The sequence below is a fragment of the Liolophura sinensis genome, chromosome 4 (assembly GCF_032854445.1).
Source record: "Liolophura sinensis isolate JHLJ2023 chromosome 4, CUHK_Ljap_v2, whole genome shotgun sequence".
Lineage (NCBI taxonomy): Eukaryota > Metazoa > Mollusca > Polyplacophora > Chitonida > Chitonidae > Liolophura > Liolophura sinensis.
Genome location: NC_088298.1, coordinates 15,739,524 through 15,763,417, shown reverse-complemented (window position 1 = coordinate 15,763,417; position 23,894 = coordinate 15,739,524). Strand labels below are relative to the sequence as shown.

Below are 23,894 nucleotides of genomic sequence, written 5' to 3'. Positions count from 1 at the left end.
ACTACAAACCATAATAATAATATGCACATATTGAAAACTGTTATTTGTGTACACTACAAACCATAATAATAATATGCACATATTTAAAACTGTAATTTGCGTACACTACAAACCATAATAATAATATGCACATATTCAAAACGAAAAAAAAAAAAAAAAACAGTGGGGCAAAATATCTGAGTACTATAATTATTTCCATGAAATAATGGAAGATTTCTATCAGATTGTACAGGTATACCCAACAACATAAGCACAATCTATGAAAAAACACAAAAATATCTTACTGAAATTCTTCAAACTTTTCTCATGTTAGAAAAGGCTTTAAGTCAAGCATATTCTGAGGGCATTCTTCTGTGTAGACCGATAAAATTACACTTTTTGTGAAGCCCTGAACTGACCAATCCGACCAATCAAGTTAAAAACGTGCATAAACTGCACTGAAAGTTTGCTCTTGCGAAAATGCGGAGGAACTGGGGTACTAGCTGACAACATGTGCGTAGAAGAAAAACAAATACATGTAGGAAAACTGATCCACATATTTTTCCTTGCCTATTTCACAATTAAAAAGTTGCTTCTATATCTACACCTAATCAAAATCTATAATTGAAAATTTGGTATGAAAATAATTCAAATATACAACATTTACAGCTTTACCACAAAATGGAGATTTTTGTACTAAAGGATCACAGTTCAGGCAATCATCATCTGTTAGATCATCTGTTAGACGGTTTGGATTTACAAAAAACCAGTCGGAAGAAAACACAGTGAAGTCTTGCGGCATTTGCACACTTATACACAGGTGAAAATGTGTTCATAAATCCTAGAAAGACAGAGAGAGATTAATAACAGTGAAGCAGATATTTTTTTATCAAATGAATTTTTTCTTCATTTTTCATGAAAAAGACAAAATCTGTGTTTTGTAATTCTTAAAACTGTATCTTATCAGAATGATATGTACCTATATATTAAGAAAATATCTCCCCCCCCCCCCCCCCAAAACGATGCCTTCTTTCTGTTTATGCAAATTAACCTGATCTGATCGGCAGCAGAGAATACACCTTTTCACTGAATTTGGGCATTTTGAGAAAATGTCAAAAATTATTCAAGAAAAAAATCGTTTGACTGATTTCTTTAGAATGAAAGGCCAACTTTGCTGAAATGGCATGGTTGCTGAATTGTAGCGACTGACATTCTGATTTATGCACTGACTTACAACCCATCTGGAAAACCAAGAAAAACCTCACAAATATTAAAAACAGAGGTATGCACTTTTCCATCATGACAGCAAGAAAATTTAGAAAAATTTCTTTTCAGGTGCTGGTGTGCTAATTCTTGAGAATGGAAAATGGAAAACATGATATTTCTGTGATGGACATTTTATAGGGCATTGTTTTATTTCGTATCGTTAACATAAAGATTTGGACATCTGTACTTAGGGCAGGAGAAGGCTTAGTCAGCAGTTTTCACAGGTTAACAAACATTTATTACAGTTTTCAAATGAAATCACCAATGTTTGCTGCTGCTTCTTAAACTCATACGAATACGCACAGATAGAAGACATATTAATTAAGGAAAAACCAGTATGGTCTCTGAAAATGAAACCGCATGTATTTTCAAACACATTGGCAATAGAACAATCTATCAGTAGAGGTAAGAAATGCGATTCCGTGCAGTTAAACGTATGTCTTTTTTTTTTTTCAATTTGTCTTTCGTTCTAGGTTTTTACATCTAAGAACAAACCTATTTTACAAAGTGCTAATTTTAGTGTCTGCTGTTCTTGTTTTGCTTTTTAACTGGACTTTTATTCTGCTGTTTTAATTGGATTTCTGTTTTGCTGTTTTCGGGGCAAATTGGTTTAACCTGGCAAGTCTTGCATGGAGTCATTTGAAAAAAAAAAAAAAAAAAAAAAAAAATTTTATATTTGTCCTGAATTTTCACCCCAACAAGACAGAATTATTAGGATCAATGTCTTAAAATGCACTTTCACTGGCGAAATTTTAAGTCATTTAGGGTAAATTAAAATTGTCTGAGATTCTGTGAAAACTACTAATTTATCTGCATTTCTGATAATAACAAAAAAAAGACATTTTTCTTATGGGGAATATTATAATCCTTGAGTAAGAATCCATAATTAACTTTAATTATTAGACATCGTTAATCTTGGAAAGATAAAAAAAAACTATATAATCTCTGGCAAATGCCTTCAAAAATTTTACATAAATCTTTCAGTCAAATTTACGGTTAAAAATATTATGTATCAAAAAGAATGGATTTGGCCACGGCACAGCAAGGAAATACCACGGCCACAATGAAAGTATGAATATATAAATTTCTGTAAACGCAACCGACAAGACACACCCCCCCAAAATGTTCACTGGAATATGCAAATCATTTGTTTTTATGCCATACAAGTATTACAGCAAAGTAATATGCTTCAAATGCTAACAGATAGGTAAAAAGGGAACCATGTCAGTTATAATATCGCACATTTTATGGTCCCCCCCCCCACCACCCAGTGACTTTAATCCTCAACGTTCATCAACTGTACACATCGGTCTTGGCCCAACCACAAATGCATTCGCACCACATACAGTGAACAAAGACAGTGCGACTCAAATTGACTGGACACACACATTACTCTGGAATATAGGTAACCCTTTTCTTTTTTTTTCTTTGTTGAGATGACCACCCCTGTCAGTTTACATAGCCACTGTGTTCCCCCAAACGCTGAAGCAGAAATCACAGATAACATAGTGGAAATCCATTGGCCCTACTCACATTTGATTTGGTGATTGAAACAAAAGGGCAGCACATGAAAGCAAACTGTAACTGAAACGATTACTTTTTTGTCTTGATTATGGATATCTGAGTTTCTACAAACTTTGTGCCTCATTAAATCCCAACAAATTTAACAGAAGATTGACACTTAAGGTTTGAACACTCTTACTAAAGATATAAAAAGACCATTTTTAAGATAGCCACCAAAAGAGCACAACTGGTCACTTAACTGCGATCTGGTAACCGATCGAAGTTTGACACAATGGTCACCAATGTCTCATTCCAGTAAAAATCTAGTGTTACACTGGTTGAACAGATGAATTCCACTGGATTTTTTTTTTAACAGAATTTTATATATCTTTTTCACTTTAATTCAGGTTTTTTTTTTCTTTTTCACTTTTTTGTTTTTTGAAGCACTGCAGTTGATATTTCCCTTCTATGTCGAAAGCCGCGTGTCCTGTGATGTGCCGAGTAAGCGATTTATAGCCAGTTAATTACTTTCATGTATGATATTTTCATAAGGTCGTACTGACAAAAGTAAGTTCACATTCGTAATTCCATATTTTGCTGAACAGGCTATGAGAAGTCAGTGACAGTTCACAATCATAATTCCATATTTTGATGAACAGACAAATGAGAAGTCAGTGACAGTTCACAATCATAATTCCATATTTTGATGAACAGACAAATGAGAAGTCAGTGACAGTTCACAGTCATAATTCCATATTTTGATGAACAGACAAATGAGAAGTCAGTGACAGTTCACATTCATAATTCCATATTTTGATGAACAGACAAATGAGAAGTCAGTGACAGTTCACAGTCATAATTCCGTATCTTGATGAACAGGCTATGAGAAGTCAGTGACAGTTCACAATCATAATTCCATATCTTGATGAACAGACTATGAGAAGTCAGTGATAGTTCACAATCATAATTCCATATCTTGATGAACAGACTATGAGAAGTCAGTGATAGTTCAATCATAATTCCATATTTTGATGAACAGACAAATGAGAAGTCAGTGATAGTTCAATCATAATTCCATATTTTGATGAACAGACAAATGAGAAGTCAGTGACAGTTCACAGTCATAATTCCGTATCTAGCTGAACCAACTATGCACAAATAGTAATGCAAAATACATATTTTTTTTTTTTACATTCACTTTTCCCACAAGACATAGTAATAATCATTATATACAGAAACAGACTGAAATCATCTGATTAATTTTACCGACAAATTCTACATTAACGCACACGGATTGTTTTGCTTCAAACCTTACCAAGCATGGCAACTGCAAAATCTGTGGCAAAAAATGGACATTTGAAAAAAAAAAAAAAAAAATGGGGTTACAAAATGATTTAATGAACAAAACTTAAGTTTTGATTTTTTTTTTTTTTACAGCTATCTACACTTCTTTATACACTTTCAACAATTCTCAAGCACACAGTTTTCAGTCACCGTACACATGTATACACTTTAATTGCTACAGATATGATTACATTTTGGTCACTTGATCCTAAAGACTCTATATACACACAAAACTAAGTTACCACAAACAATATATCCCAAAGAAAAATATTTTAAAAAAAAAAGCCATGAAACAAAGTGAAATCGGAAATAAATAACCATAAAACAAAATGGAGAGGAGAAATGTAAGTTTATGTATGCAGCAACTATGATTTAAGTAAATTAAACTTGTTCTGTAAGTTTCCTATAATTTCAAAAACAAGTACATTTCACTGGGCTTTCAAGAAGGCGTTTTCAGTCATTAACAACTACAGCATATTTAATCATAAATGTTTACTTTTCATCTTTTAAGGTTTCATCTACATACTCGATCCAAAAAGCAGGTTTTTGTACATTTGGGGCAGGAAAAGATTGGGTGTGCCTGTTGGGGAACGGGGGAACAGGTGATGTTTCAGAGTTCTGGGTCCGGAAATAAAGCATTACACAGTTTTGGGCTGTCTGGGACAGCTTGTAACCCGCAGACATCCTTTTGGTATGCCAACCATCTGGGTGGCAACAATTGGTATGACATCCATCTGTGTGGCAACACTTGGGATGGCAACTGTTTGGATAGCAGCCATTAATATGGCATCCATCATTGTGTCAACAACTGGGATGGCAAGTACTTGGGTGGCAACAACTGGTATGGCATCCATCTTTATGGCAATAATTGGGATGGTTACCATCTGAATGGCAACAAATGGTATGGCTTCCATCCTGCTGGATGGCAACAACTGGGATGGCATTCATCTTAGTCTATTATGACAGCATCATTGGGCATTTACATTCTGAAGAATCAAACTAACTGTCATGTGACATGATTAGCACCAATTGTCATGCCTGTGGCATCTAACATCCGAGTAGCGAACTCATTTGTCATACTGTATCTCGTGTGATCCAATATATATACATCAGAACAGCATTAACTCAAATTCTATCCCATGCCTTAACAGCAAAAATTCAATTGCCATAATGTACACAAATCTCAATGTTGTTATTTGAAATGCCATCAAATCATTTCAGAAGATCAAATAGCATAAAATCAAATCAGCCAAATCGCATAAATTATATGAAAGCCATAGCTGGGACACAAGATTGGTTTATGTGTCCACATGATGTTGTTTGATTAAATGTTGCAACAAAGTCTTTTTTCATGATGGGACAAGGTAAAATTTCACACAAATGTCTCCCGTGATTTACTGATCACTGATACACTGAGAAACACTACAAAAATCAAGCACATAAGGAACTCAGTCAGGATAAAACAGGACAAATAAAGGAGAAAAAAATCCAAATAAATATAACAGAAATGAACAACATTTTTGAAGAAAAAAAAAAAGACAATGGCACTTTATGGCAGTTGATCCACATACATGCATGCACATTTTTCAGGTTAAACAACAACGACGGGTAAACCCGAATTCAAACATTTAATGGCTACATGTAGGGTTATATGTATATATATATATATAGAACACACATTTTTATGTACAATAAAGCGATGTATACGGTATACGCAAGCATTTCATCCATACCAAAGCATATTTATCCACTTCGATCAACTTCATACATTACATCAGAATTGATGATCACTCAGCTGATCTGTTCAACATTTCAATTATTGTTCACCCCTACCTACCCTAAAATTAATAATACACTCGCCCACAATATGTGACCGTATACACAAGAACACACTATAATGCTCTTGAGGGCTGTACCACTCCTGGAGAAGAGGGGAGGACATGAATTATGGCCACAGCTCAGAAAGTCAATTTGCTATCCACTCTACATGTAAGTATTCTATTAAAAAATAGCTGCGCATGCTATCTAATTAACTAACCTCACTCTGGCTACAACCATGTACAACCAATTTGGTAGAAAAATATCCTTGCAGAAAATACTTAGCTCTCTTCTGGTTACAACAAAACTGAAACCTAAGCACAGCCATTCCCAATGATATCATCACAGATGCTAATGATGTTGGTAAATAAAAAATATATATCCTAACTGAAGATAAGTCTAAATTGTCCGAGTATGCAAAAGCCTCTTTGCTCCATGCACTCAATACCCATTGTCCAACAATGCCAATTCCCCTCATATATGACATTCAAAAAGTTTGATGAAAACCAAATAACAAAATAATTGGTGGTCCAATCAAATGTGTGGTTTCTTTTGATAACACTGTGTTTCTCTAGTCCAATCACTGTTCACGTTACATCTTTTTCCATTTCATTCAGATCTAGCCTGCCTCAGATCACTGCACCAATAAGCAAGGCTTTGTCAATGACTTTTAACCTTGCAGTCAATGGAAAACTACGGTTCTAACACCCTAAACCAATTAAAACAACTGTGTTTGCTGCTTTCAACCTTCCGGTCTCTGAAATCATGAGTCTCTGTTGGAGTAATCCTCACATCAAATGAAAACGCCTGTTTGTTTTGCTGACACCCAGTGGGCCAATGAACATGGCTGTCTCTATAAGCTGTCCCCTTTCCACCAATCACACTGGGGTTTTAAAATGGCATATGGGACATCTGATAGAAGTCTGGCTCATCCTCTTCTTCCATATCCTCCTGATCTTCTTCTTCTTTATCAAGCTGAAGAATGGGGACAAGGAAGGTTACTCAGTGCAAACATTGAAATCACACTGAAATATCAATTTATTTAATCTGATTGGTGTTTTACGCAGTACCCAAGAATATTTCACTTATACGATGGCAGCCAGCATTATGGTGGGTGGAAACCGGGCAGGGCCTGGGGAAAACCCACGACCATCTGCAGGTTGCTGTCAGACCTTCCCACGTATGGCCAGAGAGGAAGCTAGCATGAGCTGGACTTGAACTCACCGCGACCCAATAGGTGAGAGACTGCTGGGTCATCACGCTGCACTAGTGCGCTAACCAATTGAGCCACGGAGGCCCCTTAAAATATGAAAGTTCACAAAATGCGTCAAAATAAACTGAAGATATGCTTTACATCAAATTTTTAATTTCTGACTTTCATGTTCATCAGCTGAATCTGAGCAGCTTCATCCACATGTATTTTGTTTTTCACTTAAAACAATGATAGTCAGTTTCATGAGTGGTGGAAACATGAATGCCCAGCATAAACCACTGACCTTTGGCAAATTACTGACAAACTTTCTCTAACTTATGATCGCCATCCAACATGTTACACAATTAAAATAACTTTACAGGAACTGTCGACTGGAAACAGTCCCCAAGGCTTCACAAACAACAATAATGAGGGAAGGTACAAACTCCCTGTCCGAGGCCAGGTTTGAACCCTCACCTCATTGAGGAATCTCATTGCTACCAACGAAAAAAAATTAGGAAAAGGAAGAATTTGGTTGCTACAAAAAATTTCAGAACTTCACTACAACATAAAAGAGATAGTTTACTTTCTAAGCGCACATCAAGACATTATCTCTCGTGAACAGGTACTAAACCAACTATACAGGTGATAATGATGAATGGGAGGAATTTGGTTGCTGGAGAATTTCAGCTCTTTACCATGGCCTCATAAAGATGGTTCATTTTCTAAATTCACTTCATGAATTTATTTCTCTCTGTGAAAATGTATTTCAGTACTTTCAGGAGCAATGGTACCATTGAAATAAGAAAAGGAAGAATTTGGTTGTCAGAAAACATGAGCACTTTTCTAAAGCCTTATAAAGACGGTTCGTCTTTTAAACCCACCTCACTGAAGTTCTTTCTCCGTGAAAAGGTACTTTGGTAATTAAGCACCAGTGTAATAAGGGTAAACGACTCAAATTTGCTTGATTGAAAAATATTTTTCCTTATTTATTTGATTGGTGTTTTACGCCGTACTCAAGATTATTTCACTTATATGACCAGCATTATGGTGGGAGGAGTGAGTGAGTGCTTGGGGTTTAACGTCGTACTCAACAATTTTTCAATCATATGATGACGAATGGTGGGAGGAGACTTGAACTCACAGCGACCGCATTGGTGAGAGGCTTCTGAGTCATTACGCTGCGCTGACGCGCTAACCAACTGAGCCACAGAGGCCCCTGATTGAAAAATATCTCAATCGCTATAATATGATAGGTTTATTACTAAACTCACCTCATGAAGCTCTTGCTCTGTGAACAGGTACTTCAGTAACTTCAGGCGTATTGGTACTAATGTGATAAGGACAAATGGGAAGGCGAGTGCAATGGCGGTGGACTTGACGGCCCACAGCACGCCCAAACACCCGACCTGCAGCAACGTGAACATGTGCATCTTCAGCGCTTTCACCTGCCAACAAAAAAACATTCGGTACCAGTTTAGTCATTTCATTCCTGTTTTAAACCTTTTATGGGTAATTAAAGTAGACCAGGAAATTGCACAAAGCTTTGAGTGGAAATGCTGTAAACACTTCAGCTTTGCTTTTTTACAATCACTTTTCATTGCTTCAAATTAACTTTTCCAATCACTTTTCACTGCTTCAAATTAACTTTTCCAATCACTTTTCAATGCTTCAAATTAACTTTTCAATGCTTCATATTAACTTTTCTAATCACTTTTCAATGCTTCAAATTAACTTTTCTAATCACTTTTCCAGCTCACTTTTTACAGACATACTTTAAAAGTTCAACTTTGTTCTTTCCCCGACTCTTTGCCAGGATTCAACATCACTCTTCACTGATATTTTTCCCAGTTTTAACATTACTTTTTAAGCTATTTATTCAAGCTTCAACTGAACTTTCCAGGCTCTCTTCCAAGCTTTCACTCCATTTAGCTTTAAGTGAACATTCCAGCCACTTTTCCAAGTTTAACTTTACAGTCCAGCCACTTTTCCAAGTATAACTTGACATTCCAGCCACTTTTTCCAAGTTTAACTTCACAGTCCAGCCACTTTTCCAAGTTTAACTTTACAGTCCAGCCACTTTTCCAAGTATAACTTGACATTGTGGCCAATTTTTCAACTATAACTTGACATTCCAGCCACTTTTTCCATTTTTAACTTTACAGTCCAGCCACTTTTCCAAGTTTAACTTAATATTGCAGCCACTTTTCCACCTTTAACTACAGTCCAGCCACCTTTCCATCTTTAACTTTACAGTCCAGCCACTTTTCCAGGATGAACTTTACAGTCCAGCCACCTTTCCATCTTTAACTTTACAGTCCAGCCACTTTTCCATCTTTAACTTTACAGTCCAGCCACCTTTCCATTTTTAACTTTACAGTCCAGCCACCTTTCCATTTTTAACTTTACAGTCCAGCCACCTTTCCATTTTTAACTTTACAGTCCAGCCACTTTTCCATCTTTAACTTTACATTCCAGCCACCTTCCATCTTTAACTTTACCGTCCAGCCACGTTTCCATCTTTAACTTTACAGTCCAACCACTTTTCGAACTTTCACTTTACAGTCCAGCCACTTTTCCATCTTTAACTTTACAGTCTAGCCACTTTCCCATCTTTAACTTTACAGTCCAGCCACTTTTCCAGGATGAACCTTACAGTCCAGCCACTTTTCCATCTTTAACTTTACAGCCCAGCCACTTTTCCAGGTTTAACTTTACAGTCCAGCTTACCTGGAAGTCACCTCATATCATTACCTGATGAACGGCTGTCTGGTAAGAGTCTTTATTATTATATCATATATTATTTTATTATGTATATTTTTGTATCGGAAACCTCCATTAAACACAGAAACCTTACTCCATACCAGGTTTCCGAAAACTACCACGATTTCCTTTTACCTCTTTTTCGGTAGCACTGTGTGCGACCTGATTTACGTCTCGCCAGCGACAGACAAGATTACTGTTTTGCCTCATCGCCAACAAAAGTCCCGTACTCCAGAAAATGACGTGAAAATTTCGAGTTCTGTGATTGTAAGTGGCTTGTATCTACATGTAGATAAAACCAATCTGTATGACTGAAATTTGTTTACACAAGTTGACAGTCTTTCAAATTAAGCCAGAGTGAACAAGAAAGGTTTAGCTGCAGCAGTGCAAATGCACCTGTGTAGGTGTTCCTTTGGTCACTACTTAATATCCTCATCTCATCTGCCGCTCGGCCTAGTTTGCAAATATGGATTCGTGGTGTGCTAAATTCTGCTACAGCTCTGTATACGGAGAGCCCTGCAGTTTAAGAAAGGATATTTGACATGACACTCCACAGGCATAAATATACTGGGGGTAGTCACGCTTGATCGCTTGAGTTTTTCTCTCTAATTCCCATATTTTTAAAATAAAGATAATGAAACAATCAACCTGTTGCGAAGTGCATGTATTACAATTATTATGATTACAACTGAGGAAAACTTGATCTGCTGGTGATATGAGCATAGACTAACTGCTCAGTGAAGCGTGAGCATGTTTACTACATTCTTAAACTGTCAGTATAATCCCCTGGCCGTCCCTGATGCTCTCCCGCAGCGCTCAGTCAGTAACAACCACAACTAACGCTGCGAATCCTGGGGTACACTTTAGGAGTGGCAGGGCAAAACTTTATGTCATTTACCGTAAGTTTTTTTTTTTCAACTCACTTTTCTGAGCTTTAACTTTACTTTCTCCAGACACTCTTCGACACCTCAGAATCACTCTTGCCAAGGGAGACAACTAATGAAAACATACCCTTCTGACGTATCCTACAGACGGATGATGCTTGACAGGCATCAGAAGAAGTTTGATCCTCTCAAACAGCTGCACTCCGCTAAGCGAGGACACGCCCATGTAGAGGAAGATCCCAAACAGGACGGCCATCGGGATCTCTCGCAAAATAGCCCCCATAGCTAAACTCAGTCCTAAAACACAACAGCAACAATGGCTACAGGTGAGAAAAGAGATCAACATATTAAATTATAACGGGGTAAAGAGGAAAATTAGTCTTGAAACTTTGAGCTCTTTTAAGTGTCAATTCCAGAAATTACTAACTTAAATTAGTGCTAAAAATTGAACAATAATAGTATTAAAAGAATACGGAAACAGAAAATGGAAACATACCTGTACATGTAAGAAAAGTATAATGTTTATCATTATTACCTAATGCCATATTCATAAAGTTTTCACTAACTGTAATTCTGCCATCTTTTTTGCATGTTTGCAAGGTGTTTACTCAAGCATATCCTGAAGGCATTATTCTGTGTAGCTATAGACTGATAAAATTATACTGTTTGTTAAGCCCTGAAATTGGGCGACCCATGTAGTACTGTATACAAAATCAAACTGAAAATGTGCAAAGATTGCACTCAAAGTTGCTCTTTCGTATGTGGAAAGGTCATATTTATGTATCTGATTGGTGTTTTATGCCGCCCTCAAGGATACTTCGCTTTTACGACGGTGGCCAACCTGATGGTGGAGGAAAACCGAGTAGAGCCTGGGGGATACCCACGACCATTCGCAGGTGAGCTGGACTTGAATTCACAGCGACGGCATTGATGAAGGACTCCTGGGTCATTGTGTCGCACTGGGGTGCTAACGACCTCGGCCACAGCGGACTGTCAGTCATGTTCACGGCTGGAGGAGATCAGAGTGCCCAGGATAATCCCTGACCTCTCGTAATAACTGATGAACTTTCCCACATTGATGAATGTCTTAGCTAAACACTCAACTCCTGCAAGCGCAAAAAATAGTAATCATGGACTCACCAATAAATATGTTGACACAAATGTTGGTCACTCTTTGTTCCATGACCTTGAGGAGTTTGGGTTTTTCCCCGGGCGCGTGAGTGCGACTCATCACCGTTAACGCAGACACATGGGTCACGGAGCGCACGGTCGCTGCACACAGCCAGGGGAAGCCAAAAATGGAGTTGACCCCGGCATTACAGCCGATGAGGAACATGTCCAAGTGATAGCCACTCCCTTTCTGAAGCTTTCTGTCCTTCTTGTTCAGTATCATTCTGAAAATAATTAATTTACGTCACTCTATTTATTTGTTTATTTGATTATCGTTTTAGGCAATACTCCACTTATATATATATATACAGATATATTTTTTTTTTTGTTATTATATTTCACTTATATAACGGTGACCAGCATTATGGTAGGTGGAAAATGGGCATATCAACAGATAATGAATACACACACACACACACACACATATATATATATATATATATATATTCTTATACGTTTATGATATTTAATGTAGGTTTTGTTTTTCTCGCTGGTTTCAAAGGCGTCTATCTTATTCTTTTTTGATTTTGCATGGCTTCATCCTAATAACGAAAGCCATAACCTGTTTTCCAACATGTTTTCACAACAATATGGTTAAAATACTGCCATTAAAATATGGCATTAAACTTAAATCATTCATTCCTCAACTGAATCTTCTACTCACTGCGTGATTTGAGACTCTAGGAAGATAAGTACAAAGACGAGTAGAGCGGCTATGCTGGCTGCAAATATCTGCCAGACCTGGATGGGCTTGTGGGTGCCCATTGGGTTCACCACCCAGCCCCTCAAATGAGGCGACGTCGGACTCAATCCCTTTGGGATCTCTAATTTCTGAAAAAGATAAAACAGAACTTCTGTTGATCAAAGAGGCTATACCAGAGATTTTTGGAAAAAGCTATATTCCCCAATCAAATAAAACTTTCTGTATTTACCCACAATAGCTTCAATTATTGCCTTTCAGTATAACCTACCAGATGTATGTAACTGTACTGTATGCAAGTATGGAGTTTTAAAAATTTGAAAGTTTAAGAAAGCTACAAGAGGACCCTTTATAACTTTTAGGAACTTTATCACCGATTTTGATCAGTAACATGCAGATGAGGCTTATATTCTGTGAAAGACAATAACTTGGGTCATTCCAAAACAAAGCAAAAATTTGATAGGATTTGAACCGATTGATATTTTTTGGCCAAAAATCTCCTCCTCTTAGAATGTGAGTAAAAACCAGGTTAACCAGTCTTGTTTCCGTGCTCTAATTTTTAAGTGCTGAGTGCCAAGCGAGGCACCAACAGGTACCATTTTTGTTAGTTTTTGGTATGACCCGAGTCAGGTTTGATCCCAGCTCTCCCAGCTTTGTGGTGACTTTGTGGTGGATAAGTGGCTTGCCCAATAACCCTTCCCCTACATGGTACTTAAATAGCCACTAAATTCTGCAGGCCTTTATGTCTTAAAAGCAGGGTTAAATGATAAGGATTGAGAACTTTCCTAAATTTTAAAAATATTGCAATGCATTAAACCACTGTCAATAGTTTCGGGGGATAGTACGGAAACATGTCACATTAGTAACATTTTAGGGAAACTGATTTCCCGTAAAACCACAGATTTTCTTACTGAGGATTGCGAACTCATACAAGTTAAACAGGGTTACTCGTCATAAATCTTTTGGAACCGTTGTGTTGGCTCTGTTCTCTACAGCATGCTTCATATCATTTCGAAATTTCCGCCTAGATTCTCTTAGGACTGAGGTAACACTTCAACACCTAGAGCTTACAACTTGATTTCAGTCTGACATGTCCACGGGCACATACCTGTGTGTAAGTATCTGTAAATATGGCGAAGTCCACCAGCACCATGATCAAAATGGCGATGACGACCCCGAAATCTCCCAGCGCACGGCGAACCTGGTGGGAGGAGCAAGGACAGTGGTATTAGATAATCCAGCCGACTCCACATTGGGCAATATCAGTTTTACTTACCACTTATTTTTATTTTATTTCACAAGCGAGCCAACACTTGAAAATCAAAAATTAGAATGAAACTGAAAATCCACCTTTGTTTTTTGTCCAATATTCATGTATTTTTTATGATTTTCCTTTTTTTTTTTCGTTTCAAAGGTTTTCCAATCAACTCTATCTTAAAAACAGAAAAAAAATGCTAAGATTGTCCACATTTTCCATACTTTTGATGATTTTCAAGTTTTATATTCATTTTTATACACTTCTCAAACACTAAAAAAAAACTTTATTTTGCCTGTAAAACAACAATTTAAACCAGTGTAGCCTTATGTCAGAATTTAAATATTTAATGTGGTAGAAGGTTTTGTGCCCTAGATTTTCATATCTTAAAAAATATATCTTAACACTTTGTGTCTTTCCCCCAATCAAAAATCCTTGGGTCCAAAAGTATGCATTAAAATCAAATTTTCAATATTCACACATGTCAAAACTGGCTTTGTGGAATATTAATAAATATTGTTTATATTAGACAATTCTATCAAGTCACTTAAAGTTGACAAGCCATACAAACAAACTAATGAAACAGGATGGTTAACAAAAAGAGAAATATATAGAATGTTCTGATTCACATGAGAATATGCACTCTTAACTGAAACCTTAACTTTCTTCTCAGCTGAAAAACCAAATAAATTTGGCGTCATCTTGCACCAAGGACAAATCACTGTGCACCAGAAGATACTTACACTTCGCCCAAGGAATTTACTGTTGCGGAAAATCCTCAAGAAGTAGGCGATGAGGAAAGTTCCTAAACATAATATCAGCGAGAGTAGCGCCGTGTTCGGCTGGTTGATTACTTTCGTCGATGGCGACAAATTCACAGACGAGTCGTTCAGATTTGATGCGTTCCAACCAGTCAATGTATAAGTGTAATCCGAGAAAGATTCGTTTGAAGGCAAGCTGGAGTTGTCTGCCTCTAACGGGCAATACTCCTCCATCAGGGGGTGGTTTGCAAAAATCTAAAACACAAAGACGAGTAAATATCAACACATAAATGTTGTAAATAGTAGGAGGGAAAATGTATCATTTACTAAAGAAGACAAGAAGAAACTTAACATTTACAACTCATGTATGAAATTCTGAGGAAATCAGACTGTCAGATTTTCAGGAACCGTCCACATAAATCGCTTGCATTCCTGTTTTTTTTTCTCCGAAAAACTGAATTCGATCTACACCCTTCATTTGCCCAACGAATCCCCCGTATTGGTGGGCGACTGCGTAGTGATACGTTCAAACACCACTGTGTAAACCGGCAATCGGTAAAGAGGCTTTCAATATGAGTCTACACAAGAAACAAATCCACAGAAATAACAACAACAGTGGTTGAACTTGTGAAACCTTTCCAAAAGAATGCTCCAATTTCGCACTTACATATTTTCACGATATTCAAAAGTCTACCGATACCCTAAAATGTGGTCGGACATGTATGCCCGACCTTCTCGGCATAAAATACCCACCACCCTGACTGACTGACTGATATCAATGACTGATAAATTCTCTCAACCTTGTTTGAAAGCAGTGGGCTTTGAAGTCATTATGACAAAAGTGCACACTGATCATGATCAACACAAATACATGTACTCCTGTACATAAATACATGTATTCCTGTACACAAATACATGTACTCCTGTACACAAATACATGTACTCCTGTACATAAATACATGTACTCCTGTACACAAATACATGTACTCCTGTACATAAATACATGTACTCCTGTACACAAATACATGTACTCCTGTACACAAATACATGTACTCCTGTACATAAATACATGTACTCCTGTACACAAATACATGTACTCCTGTACATAAATACATGTACTCCTGTACACAAATACATGTACTCCTGTACATAAATCAGAAACTATCTTTCTTGACTTCTCTTTTTGTTTTTGTGAAGTAGTATGTAAAGTTAAATAATATTCGACGAATTGACGTCCTCCCGATGAGCCTTCCCACCCTCCCCACTTTTGGGAATGAACAGTCAGATTGTTGTCATTCTCTCGCCAAGCTAGTCACGTGACCAGTAATTCGGATACAACTGTTTTACCCTCAAAGGTGTTTTGTAAAAGCTTTATTCTCATGAAAGGCAGCATTATTCATTGCCGAAACAGCAATTCTCTTTCACTGTAAATCATGCTACATAACAATCGACTCACTGGATACATAACATTTTGTTCAACCAACTAACTAAACAAGAGAGAAAGCTAAATTTAAGAAAAATGTCAAGGTGTTGAGTAGAAAAGATTTAATACAGCTGGGCGGTATCCTGACGGTTCTGATCAGTGAAGTGCGTTGTTGCTGTAGTCAACATTTCTTGCTGTGTTAACCGGACTACTTTCGTCAGGATTGCTCACTTTTCGGCTGTTTCCAATAATCAGCTCCAAGAACAAAAACGAACGAACTCCACACACATCGTTTGAGTGTTCGTTCATTCCATTTGTTTCAAGTGAACCCGAAGCAAACAATTTATGGGGACAGTCCCTAAGTTATTCTTGTTCCAGCAAAAAATGGTGTAGCTAAAACTTACCCTTTCGTAAACCTTGAGCACAAACATTATAAGTAAACAGCCAAAACATGCTGAAATGGGTTTCCAAGCTTAACACTTTGCTTAACACTCAAAAGTTGTGATTTAAAGATCACGATATAATTCTACTTACTACAGAGAGTTTGTTGAAAACCTCATAAATAAAGATGAGCGAGATCAGTGTGGCGAAGATTTCCTCGGTGAATCTCGTGATGTAGCGCACCAGGAAACTCGCCTCGGTTGCCACGACAACCATGCATATGAGGAACAGCCACATTCCAACCCAAAACCTCATTGGTAGAAACTCCAGATCATTGGATTTACAAAACTGCAACAGAGAGATCAGCAAGGATTAGCTATAGCAGTGTGTAGTACCAACACGCTGACTGGCAAACCGAGACACACGATATGCAACACCTGGTCTACTCATTTTAGACAATTTATATGTAATTGTAGTAGGAGTATCCAGTTTCTTTTTTCTCACATGGTTAGACCATCTAATGAACAACATACTCATAAGAATAAGGGTATTTATGCATGCATGTATGCATGCATGTATTTAGCTATGTTTCAGTCATATGACGATGAACAGTCATTAGGTGTGTGTATATATACTGTGTCTTCTTGTGGCAGAGCGAGTCTAGGATGCCGAATGGCTGTCCCCACTGAGCTATCAGGGGTGTAAGTACTCTCTGTCTTCCTGTGACACGGTGCCAAAGTATTGCTGCCCCTGAAGTATCATGCCAAAGACACTAGACATGACCTGACATTACACCCCATCCAATCACTTTATTACTGACCCCACAAAACCAGTCTTGTTTCCTTGGTCTAACCTCTCAGCGCTGAGCCTCAAGAGAGGATACATAATTAAAACCCAGAAAATAATACACAGTCTTATGAATCCCAAGATGACAAAGTAGAAGCTGTGCTGTACATGTATTCATAAACCACATCTACAGGTTCCACAGTTTCCTTGGACTTCTTGTGAAGAAATCCACGTCCCTTAGCCACAAGTGGTTAAGAAATCCAAGTCCCTTAGCCACAAGTGGTTAAGAAATCCAAGTCCCTCAGCTACAAATCCAAGTCCCTTAGCTACAAGTGGTTAAGAAATCCAAGTCCCATAGCTACAAATCCAAGTCCCATAGCTACAAATCCAAGTCCCTTAGCTACAGGTGGTTAAAAAATCCAAGTCCCTTAGCTACAAAGGGTTAAGAAATCCAAGTCCCTTAGTTAAAAGTGGTTCAAAAATCCAAGTCCCTTAGCTACAAAGGGTTAAGAAATCCAAGTCCCTTAGTTAAAAGTGGTTCAAAAATCCAAGTCCCTTAGCTACAAAGGGTTAAGAAATCCAAGTCCCTTAGTTAAAAGTGGTTCAGAAATCCAAGTCCCTTAGCAACAAATGCTTACCTTGTATAAGGTTTCTTCAAACAGCAGAACTGGGCCTGTGTAACCTATAATCATAATAGGCTGCCCAGAAAAGAGACCAAAGAATACGCCTGCAGCAGACGTTGCCAAGATGGTTTCAGAAACTCCAATGTAGCCTTCTGTCTTCTCACCTAGAGCAAATCACAAAAGAAATGCGAACTTTAGCGTTATCTTTTCTGACCCAAAAATTTTCCCGTTTTATATTTTCATGGTAAATTCTAGTCAGCATTTAATTATTTAATTAGTGCTTCACTTGTAATAAACTCCAAAACACAAAAGCTTCATTTTGACTCAATATTTCAACACCAGCATTTGGCGAGTGAAAATGAAGCATATGTTTTTTCGCACTTACACTGCTTGTGTATTAATATGTGAAACTTGTCAGTGGATCTACCTGGGCTATACTTATATCTAAAGGTGAGACACCTGGACGACACAGGTACTTGATAAAATCTTTTGCTGATTCCAAAAACTTGTAACTATTTTCACACTACCAGCTATCAGAATCCATCACCACCTAAATTTCCAACACAAAGCAGACTATTTGTTTATTTTTGTATCTATTTGTTTCCATATTCAACAATTTCTTCACCCGTACAATTCTCATGGCAGCCAGCTATAATAATAATAATAATGGCTTTATTTCAAGAGGGTGAAATACCATGCGTACACTTAGTCAACACTGGGTTGATCTACCCTGAGGCCCTCAGACGCAAACAAATTTGAAACAATATGTTACATTGCATATGCGTTGGAAAACATGATAATTTGGATTGCGTAAACCACTTGCAACAGGTTTTGAAAACAATATATATATATATATATATATATATAGATATACAGTGGCAAATTAAATCAACACAAAATACTTAAAAAGTGAAATATATGGGTGGAAGAAACCAGAATGCCTTGCGCAAACTACAGAACCTCGGAAAACCACTAAGAAACTCTCTTGTGAGTGACACACATCATAGTGGTGAAAGGAAAGTGGTCTCCAGTAACAAGTAAACTTCATGTCAGACAACATGAGAGTGGACCACTAATTACCACCAAGGTCTTGACAACATTGTATTAAGCATGTGGTGAAGTGGTCTCCAGTAACAAGTAAACTTCATGTCAGACAACATGAGAGTTGACCACCAAGGTCTTGACAACATTGTATTAAGCATGTGTGAAGTGGTCTACAGTAACAAGTAAACTTCATGTCAGACAACATGAGAGTTGACCACTAATTACCACCAAGGTCTTGACAACATTGTATTAAGCATGTATGAAGTGGTCTACAGTAACAAGTAAACTTCATGTCAGACAACATAAGAGCTGACCACTAATTACCACCAAGGTCTTGACAACATTGTATTAAGCATGTGTGAAGTGGTCTCCAGTAACCAGTAAACTTCATGTCAGACAACATGAGAGTTGACCACTAATTACCACCGAGGTCTTGACAACATTGTATTAAGCATGTATGAATTGGTCTCCAGTAACCAGTAAACGTCATGTCAGACAACATAAGAGTTGACCACTAAGTGCGAAAAGTTATTCCTAAATGCGGCCTTCAATATTTTTCCAATTTTTCCTTAAGGAGAAAGAGGCACTTGAAATAATTTTTGTATGGTGGGTATTTGGGACCACCTTTTGGTATTTTTTGGCTTTGTTTAATGTCATAAATGAGGATGTAACACAGGTTTAATAAATATTCTTTAGATCTAGAATTTGTTCTTTCAGCTTACAAATGTATTAACCCTCAATTTGGATCATATTTATAATTTAGAAATGCATATGTTTCGATATGAACAACAAATTTACATTCAAATAAATTTATTAGACAAGCATCAGATCCTTATTTAAAACAACGGTAAATACCAAAAGTTGGTCCCAAATACCCATCAAACAAAAATATTTTCAAATGCCCTCTTCTCTTGAAAAAATAAAAATTCCCAAAAAATATTTGGCACTCTCTCATCTGATTTTGGCATCATTTTTATGTTTTCTTCTCCTTTAAGCATGTATAAATACCCTGTCAGAGACTGAAATTAAACCCATATATCATCTAATCAGTGATTCAAGCTTACCTAGCAATCCTCCGAATGCAATGGACGGCGACAAACATGCGAAGAAAATAAAGATAAACGCCGCGAAACACTGCGGATTGAGGGCATCCTTGAAATCACTCAGGTAGTGTGGATAACGACGTTTGATGTCATTAATTAGCCCTCCAAACGGTCTGCCTGTCCTTTTTAGGGGATCTATCGGGGGTTTCTTCCCATCTTTACCATCCAGTAAACCTGCAAAGAAAAGTCCAGTCAAGTTAATTGAATTATATGATTTATTTATTTATCTGATTGGTGTTTTACGCCGTACTCAGAATATTTCACTTATACAACGGCAGCCAGCATTATGGTGGGACGAAACCTGGCAGAGCCCAGGGAAAACCCACGGAAAACCCTCGACTATCCACAGGTTGTTGCCATACCTTCCCACGTACGGTTGTATATATGAAGGTGGAATATTAAGATTTTAGATATAGACCAGACTGATATTATAAATTTTGTAAGATCACCTTACTTGAATGGCTTTCTTACCACAGGTCTATCTCAACTGACAAAAATGCACCGAAACATGAAACAAAAAATTTTGTTTGGCAAAGGTAGAATATTATAATACTTGACAGATTCAAGATCTTGTACTTCACATTTTGTCAAGCAGACGTCAAACAAACAAGTATCAAATAACCCATTATCACGCCTCTCACATGTTTGATCGTATGATGTTTATAACTTTATGAATGTATGTACGTGGATCAGTATTCGAGCGCAGAGCAAGTCATATGATAGAGAAACAAGAGAAAATTACAACAGCAATGTTGACCTGGCTCAGTTCTCATTTTTCATGTGTATTTATAAAAAGTTTTTGACCTGAAAATATGGTTACTTGAATCGATGTAAAGTTTCAACTGTGACCAAGTGTGACCAAATTTGCTCAAATGTGAACGACTGACAAAAATAGCAAATGGACAGTAAAGAGATCGGCCTACTCACAAAATCATGTGGTTCTTGTGAGATTTCCATGGAGGTCGAATACCACTTACACAACAGCATATTTTATGGGAACAGACATGTTCCCAACAGATATGTTCTTAACGGACATGTTCCCATGTATCGCAAAGTGTCTTAGACTTAAGCCAGACACAGTTTAACTTGGTGCATTATTCCTGAATTTAGGTTTAATACTAAATGCTAATTTTTTATTTTTTTTTTTTATGAAAGTGTATGATATCTTTATGTATTAAAATGAAAATTTCTATAGTAGCTCATTATTTCAGAGCAGTAAAAACTTTTGAAGTTAAGTGTGGCTGACTTTGTGATCCCGGGGCCTGGGGCCTGAGGCCTGAGGCCTGGGGCCTGGGGCCTGGCTTACCTTTCTCATCCTGCTTCTGCTTCTTCTTCCTCTTAACATTAGCTCGTCTTCTCGCCATATCCATGATGGGCAGAAGGGTTTTCCTGTCCCAGTCTCCAGGGGGCAGCACTATAGACTCGTCCAGGAACTCGTTAATGGCGTGGAGCAGCTCCTGGCGGCTGTCCGCCTTGTATGCCACTTCGTGAAAGTGCTGAAAAGATTTTTCGCTTGAGTAGGGTTTATCGTCACCTTCAACGTTATTTCGATCATTTGACCACAGCGCCACTCAATGGCAACATATCTGTAGTGCTGCCTCAATGGAACATCGTGTCGCAGACACCAGGCACACCGCCCCCACTCAGTCCTACTATTCTGACCAATTTAATTTGTCGCATGTGACACTCGCAAAGAAAGCCATATTATCTTCAGCCAAAATCATGCAAAACCACATTAAAAGAGTATGAGAATGAGTGAATGACTGACTGATTAAGAATTGAATTGAACTGAAATGAACTCTATATTTTAAAAGGGTAACTCTGTTAAATTGAACTATTTGTTCTTTCCTGCAGCCCTTTGTAACAATACATTAAGAAGCATTAACAAATAGTACTTGTATATATATATATATATATATATATATATATACTTATTTTCCAGTTTAATTTAAAAGATGAAGAAAGTGAAAACGATATTGCTGTGAGTACTGGAAAGACATCATCATGAACACCATGAGTTACCTGATTGGACATGAGCGTTGATAACGACCGGCCCACTTCATGATAATCCATGGCCAACGGCGGCCCAAGCAGAATGAAAATGAACCGGACAGGCAGAGGTACCTCCGTCAGATTGAGAGGCTGACCTTCAGACAGACGGACGACGGCCATTGCTGGGAAGTTCAGGAAGTCAACCGTACCAACAAGGACAGCGGCCGCTTCGGAATCTTTGGGAATCCGCTTCATGATCTCCTGTACTTGTTTCGTCTTCTCTTCAGGTTGTGACTCAGGTAATGTGAAGCCGATGTGGACACCATCACTATTCTGTAACAACAGCAACAACAACAACGTTACATGTGTCATCATAAAATCCCATGCTTTTGTTTTGCCTATTTAAAACAGTTATGTCAATTAAGGCAAAAATCAATTCGTATACACCATCTCTATGAGGTACAACTCTCTCTCTTGCTTAGATAAATTTATTTTATATGATTAGTGTTTTACGCCTTACTCAAGAATATTTCACTAGTACAACAGCAGCCAGCACTATGGTGTGAGGAAACCTCGGTGATTGTCCTGCTTTAGCTCACTAACCAATCAGCAGCCCCTATTTAGGTTTTCAGAGATCCTCCTTACAAGATTATGCTATATAAAACAACATGAACTCTGTACTAACCATTTCATTGTCAACATCCGTTTTGACCAGCTCTAATTTCATGTACTCTCCATGCTCAGTCAATTTCTGTCCACTCTCCACAGATTGGAGATCTTTCTCCTTTTCACGGGCAGTTAAACCCATCGACCCAAAACTCGCTGTCGAGAAGTTCTTAATCACTGAATGATCCTTGTGGTGCCTGAAACCAAAGAGAGAAAGTTAGACATGTTTTTTTTTTTTCAGCGAATGAAGAGAACAAAAAGAAAAAAAAGTTGTGAGGACACTGTGACATAAAAATATATGGTGACCACATGTACAAATCCTGTGAAAAACATAGCAAATGTTTTTTTGTATTTGATCTTTGTTATAAATATAGTTAAATTTGACTTATACTGTGAAATTTTATCAAATAAATAACATAAACAATCTGTAAAATTTTTACTTCGTTTCTGATACTTGTGGTTTTATAATTACATGTAAATCACTGGGCTTTATTATCTTCAAAATATACAATTAAAACATTTAAAATATCTTCACTGTTAAAGACTCAAATATTCTCCATTTACGTAATATTATAAAATATTTCCATTTGATTTAAAATGTTCTTAGTTTTAACAATGCTGATCCAAAATACAGAAAATATTAAACAAATTAAAAAGACCAAATAAAGCTCAAAATATTGAATATTTCATGCACTTATGAAAAAAGAAATGCACATATAGATCCAGCATCTGAGAAACAAAACATACTACATTCTTAAAACGAAAGACGACATCAAGTGACTATTACAGCATGAGTGTAAATTTCAAATGCCAGCTGAACCTACAAAAACATTATGCTCTGACAACAAAGTTCAAACCTTTAAAAAAGTGACATCAGATACAAAACGAAGGAAGCTTTCTACACTTACCAACAAAAATACTGATATTTTGCAAAACAACGTATAAGTGGGTGCAAATGCCATAACAAAGCTATTGGAAGAATGCACCATGCTACAGTAGCTTAATTACAATGTAAATTCTAACAAAAAGAAGCTTCATTTTAAGAAAACAAATGAGACAAATTAAAGATAAAATCGTAAGAAAATCATCTTACAGCTCTCCTCTTTCATAAGTCTAATCAGGTATTTGATTATTTTCTTTTTATTCATAGTTCTGATGGAGGAGGAACTAAAATTCTTTCTAACAAACTTAAAGTTGGCCCATTTTATTTTTTTTTCTTTTAGAATTCAATCTGAATTCAA

At 37.2% G+C, this 23,894-nt stretch overlaps 1 protein-coding gene across 1 annotated transcript in view; it reads right to left on the bottom strand.

The window, feature by feature from the left end:
- Positions 1-1,920: 1,920 nt before the first annotated feature.
- The window catches only part of LOC135464965 (band 3 anion transport protein-like), a 71,746-nt gene continuing 49,772 nt past the window's right edge, over positions 1,921-23,894 (bottom strand). Inside the window, 13 exon segments of the mRNA XM_064742551.1 lie at positions 1,921-6,885; positions 8,377-8,550; positions 10,877-11,046; positions 11,890-12,143; positions 12,584-12,750; positions 13,728-13,820; positions 14,618-14,890; positions 16,593-16,787; positions 17,864-18,012; positions 19,957-20,169; positions 21,302-21,491; positions 22,018-22,320; positions 22,673-22,850. Of these exon segments, the coding sequence (XP_064598621.1) occupies positions 6,802-6,885; positions 8,377-8,550; positions 10,877-11,046; positions 11,890-12,143; positions 12,584-12,750; positions 13,728-13,820; positions 14,618-14,890; positions 16,593-16,787; positions 17,864-18,012; positions 19,957-20,169; positions 21,302-21,491; positions 22,018-22,320; positions 22,673-22,850 (2,443 nt within the window). The 3' untranslated portion in view covers positions 1,921-6,801.